At 44.4% G+C, this 4,796-nt stretch overlaps 1 protein-coding gene across 5 annotated transcripts in view; it reads left to right on the top strand.

Moving 5' to 3' along the window:
* BPTF (bromodomain PHD finger transcription factor) overlaps positions 1-4,566 on the top strand; it is a 30,374-nt gene extending 25,808 nt beyond the window's left edge. For 3 of the 5 annotated variants that reach the window (XM_072414087.1, XM_072414091.1, XM_072414090.1), the window contains 5 exons: positions 629-802; positions 1,224-1,416; positions 1,926-2,010; positions 2,676-2,862; positions 3,307-4,566. In XM_072414087.1, the coding sequence (XP_072270188.1) occupies positions 629-802; positions 1,224-1,416; positions 1,926-2,010; positions 2,676-2,862; positions 3,307-3,313 (646 nt within the window). In that variant the 3' untranslated portion in view covers positions 3,314-4,566. The remainder of the gene's footprint in view (positions 1-628; positions 803-1,223; positions 1,417-1,925; positions 2,011-2,675; positions 2,863-3,306) is intronic. The other 2 variants (XM_072414092.1, XM_072414093.1) reach the window with 1 other exon arrangement.
* Positions 4,567-4,796: the final 230 nt, after the last annotated feature.

Below are 4,796 nucleotides of genomic sequence, written 5' to 3' on the forward strand. Positions count from 1 at the left end.
GCCCCGTATCACCACCTGTAAACCCGTATCACCCGTACGCCGCCCCGTATCACCACCTGTAAACCCGTATCACCCGTACGCCGCCCAGTATCACCACCTGTAAACCCGTATCACCACCTGTAAACCCGTATCACTCGTACGCCGCCCCCTTTCACCACCTGTAAACCCGTATCACCCATACACTGTGCAGCATATAACATTTCTGTACTCTGCAATGCATTATATTCATCCAGAATGTTTTGTGTTAATTGCCATAGAACGCCATACATTGTCAGTGTGGTCATTGTGAATGCTAGCAGACGGCATATTTATTCTCTTTGGAATGTATTGTTCATAGGACCGTGTACGCATGTTCTGTGATATTGGTGGGGGTCATGTTGGAGGTATACTAGTGTGTTGTGTCTGTGGGCATCTTTGTGGATCTGTCACATATGAAGAGGTCATTCACCTCCATTCATTCCAGAGATAAATGCTGCATCTTCCTGTGTTGTTGGAGAAATGATTGCCCCCCCCCCCCCCCCCTTCCATGCCAGCCCTGGCCTGTCCTTATCATTATATAGCTGTGCCAGTCAGGATCAGTTCTCTGCAATGACCTGTGTTGTGTCGTTGTGTTGTGAATGTGTTCTAGGTTCTATATTGGCTGTGAGCTTTGTGCTAACTGGTATCACGGAGATTGTGTTGGCATCACAGAGGCGGAAGCCAAGAAAGTGGATGTGTACATCTGTAATGAGTGTAAACGGTCACAAGAGGGCAGCAGTGAGGAGTTGTATTGTATCTGCAGGACACCCTATGACGAATCACAGTGAGTTCTGGTGAAAACTTCTTATGCACTAACTAGTCAGCGCTCGCTGGTCCTGTGTGATAGATGCTTTGTCTCAGCCTTATTAACCTGGCCAGAGCATGCTCTTACCCCTTTCCTGCCAATCCCGGGTCCCCCTGGTACAAAAGGATCTTTAATTATATATATGATGCATGTTTTCTGGACTGATAACTCCTCAGCATTCCTGTCTGGGAAACAAGCTATGGAACGGCTTCCATCTTGCGGGGCTTTGGTGGCCTCGGCTGTCTGGCTTTGTGTATTGCAATTCTAGCTGTATCCAGCTTTGTGTAGGGAGCATTGCACCATAGAGGCGCCTTAGATCTCTCCCCACACTGCCTGCACAATGTTATTATAGTTCTTATATCTGCCGTGTCTTACTCATTTCATCTTTTGGTGTGCACAGATTTTATATTGGCTGCGATCGCTGCCAGAATTGGTTCCACGGACGCTGCGTTGGGATATTGCAGAGCGAGGCGGAATGCATAGATGAATACGTGTGCCCGGAATGCCAGTCCACGGAGGATGCCATGACTATTCTCAGCCCTCTAACAGATAAAGATTACGAAGGACTCAAACGCTTCCTGAGATCATTGCAGGTAGGAAGATGATCATGGCGGATCCTTAATGGAGTCTCTGATCTTTCCTGCGAGATTCTCATTTCTGCTGCTGTGTATGTTGGTGCTTTTATCACACTGACAACAGATTCACAAATAACATGTTGGAGTTGTCACATTCCTGTAGTTCATTTAGCAAGTTCCCAATTCTTTTGTTCATACTGGCTGCATTCCACAGATGTTTCACCAGAGCTGCCCCATCACTATGGTAGAGTGGAATTGTCCTCTATGTACACAGGGAAACCAACATATGTGGGGGAGTCCTTCCCCTGGGTCCTGGCAGCTCTCCGCTGGTTCCTTCTCATTACTGACATGGAAGGAACCAGTGAGCAGATTTTATTTCCACCCAAAATATAATCTGTTCTTATACCAGGTCACTATTTTATGTCATTAATAACATCCGAGATTCTTCTATTAAACACATAAAACAAAATCTTTCTTAGATCTGATAGGCAGCTTCCTAAACATTTGTCATTTTATTCTTCCTATAGACTCATAAAGAAGCCTGGCCCTTCCTGGAGGCTGTAGATCCCGAGGACGCTCCAGATTATTATGTTGTCATCAAGGAACCAATGGGTAAGTGCTGGACTGCACCTTGTAAGAACTAAGTGTAAATAATTGGTTGCTACAGGCAACACAGACAGTTTGGAGTATCAGTGCAGCAAAGTTGACATCATTGTGTAGTAATAAAAACTTATAGTCTGTAGGGTGGAGATTTACATGAATGCCTGTTAGTTGTGTGCTGGCCTGTGTCATGTAATCTGAGGTCTGGATGTGTTTGTGATCAGGACATGGCTTGCTGACCACATACAATAGAATTATTATAGACTGTGCACACTGAAAATGTTCGGAATGGGGTCAGGCGCCAGCAGCGCTCTCTCTTTGGCCGCCTTCATGACGCAAGCTTTGTCTCCGGCTATCCCCAATACTGCCAGGGCAGCAGACGGAGGCCATGCTCGTTTTATAGCGCAGTAAAGTTCTGGGCTGTTTGTTTGTTGCAGTTTGTCACAGTCCAGTAGCTCACATCACAGGCCCTGCTTGTAAAGGCTGACATTTTATTACTCTCCACAGGATCACAGGAAACACAGGCCTGGAATGTTCCTAACTGCACTGGCAATTAGTGTTTGCTTGTTCTGCCAATTTTATTAACCTTGTCACCTCTCACGGCTCACATTTTAGCTCTCTGTTGTACTTTTCAGAGCTGATATGTTTCTGCTATTTATGTGTGTTACATGTCACAGACCTGTCCACCATGGAGGAAAGAATCCGCACACGATACTACAAGAAACTGACCGAGTTTGTCGCTGACATGACCAAAATATTTGACAATTGCCGCTACTACAACTCCAGCGAGTCGTTATTCTGCAAGAGCGCTGACGCCCTGGAGAAGTTCTTTGTACAGAAGCTAAAAGTGTTTAAAGCCAGCAGGTGAGTGATGGGGACTGGATTAGGGGAGCTCCGTGAGGACCAGAATATGATATTTAAATCCCCTTCTAATCATTGGGTGGCACCAGATGTACCGCAGAACACCATAAAAAGCATCAGAGGGCAGAGCTCCTCTTTTTAAGGTGGAACCAATAGGAATAATCATTGTAAGCCCCCCCCCCCCGCCCGACATAGTTCTAATTCCCAGCCCCTCTTGCTGTGCTTTCTGCTGCACAGCTTGGCCTTTGTAAAATAAAACAGAGGCATTAAAGGAAAATTAACTTACATCAGAGGATTGTACATGATGATGCAGCGGGCATCATCCTCATTTTGTTCTGCACCATTCATTGTCCATTTTGTGTTCCATTCCCAATGGCAGCTCAGAGTGTGACCAGACATTACATGCGACACCATCACCCTACGCTTCTTTTTTTTTCTTTCTTGCAGATTGTGATTGTTGTATCCCGGATGTTGGACGTTCTCACCATCAGCTTGTTATGTTCTGGCATAAACAAACCCGTCTCCTCCTTCCCGCCATCTCTCCACCACACATGGTCGGCCATGACGGTCACATGACCCATGCCACTTTGCTCCATGCTTTCCTTGGATGCCTCAAACTGTCTGATCCTACCATCGTCAGTCCTTGTACTATATAGTATATATTTTTGTACATAGATGGTAAAGATTTGACATTGTTTGTGAATTACCATTACCACCAGACATCTTTGTCACATTTTTTTCTTTTTTGATTTGATAACTAAATAGTGAAAAGTTCCCATTGGTTTACTCATCATCCATGTTTACATTTGTTTCCTGAACACGTTAGAAAATTCCATCAATTAGTCGGCCTGTCAGGGCAGCCCCCTGACCGACGTAACCGTTAATTTGCTGCCGTTTTTACAGGTCTCACAGCAACAAACTTCAGTCGGTCCCCTAACTGTCGGTGACAGGCAGAGCTGCGTTCTCAGTTTTCTGTTCGGACCGACATGCCTCACTTTATCAGGATCAATGACTTAATTTGTCCAAAGGACAAGAGGAGGAAGAGCCGGCCCAGGGTTTGGCTGTATTGCGGCACAAATCAGGAAGAGGCGGGAGGGAATGTTTTTTGTTTTTGGAAGGGGCGCTTTGGATTCAGCGATGGAGTTGGACGAGAGCTCCATGGATCATGACGACGCATGTTCTTCAATGAAGAAGCTGGTTTAAAATCCTCACAGATTTCTTTGTATTTATTTATTGTTCAGAGACACTTTTTTATCGCTACTCTCGTTTGTCAACTAATTATTTTTTCTTATTAAAATATAAAAAAAAAGAAAATTTGTTTCTAAAACAAAAAAAACAAAAAAAGCGAGAGAGGGAGGAGGCAGATCGGGCCGATAAATTTGTCCTGTATTTTATCACAATTCCTGTAATAAAAAAAGAGAATAAAGTACAAGTCTTTTCTTTCTATGAAAGGAGCTTCTACCCCCCACCCCCCCATACATGGCCATTCTATTACTGTTCATGGTACACAGAGGGTGACAACAATTTAGGGAACCAATATGTTGTGCGCCCCAGACCAGCTCCAGGCGTCCTGTCTCAAGGTATCTTGTTTGTACACATTTGTCAGAATCAAAACTTTTTTTTTCTTCTTCTTTTGTATGTAAAACTGAAAATATGGATGTATATGACACAATAAATGGAGATGATCTTCTCCCTAGAGATCTGTAAGTTACTGTTTCTGTATGTTTATTAGTATGTCAATGAGGGGAGGAGACATTCTAGGGGTGTACAAACAATATGGTTTCTGGGGGTAAATGAAGAGGAAGAAGTAGATATGGCACGTGGTGCAAATGAGGACAGTGCCATGCAGTATGTAAATGAGAAGCAGATATGGCAAATGAGGACAGAGCCATGCAGTATGTGAATGAGGAGGAAGCAGATATGGCAAATGAGGACAG

The sequence above is a fragment of the Pyxicephalus adspersus genome, chromosome 6 (genome assembly GCF_032062135.1).
Source record: "Pyxicephalus adspersus chromosome 6, UCB_Pads_2.0, whole genome shotgun sequence".
Classification (NCBI taxonomy): domain Eukaryota; kingdom Metazoa; phylum Chordata; class Amphibia; order Anura; family Pyxicephalidae; genus Pyxicephalus; species Pyxicephalus adspersus.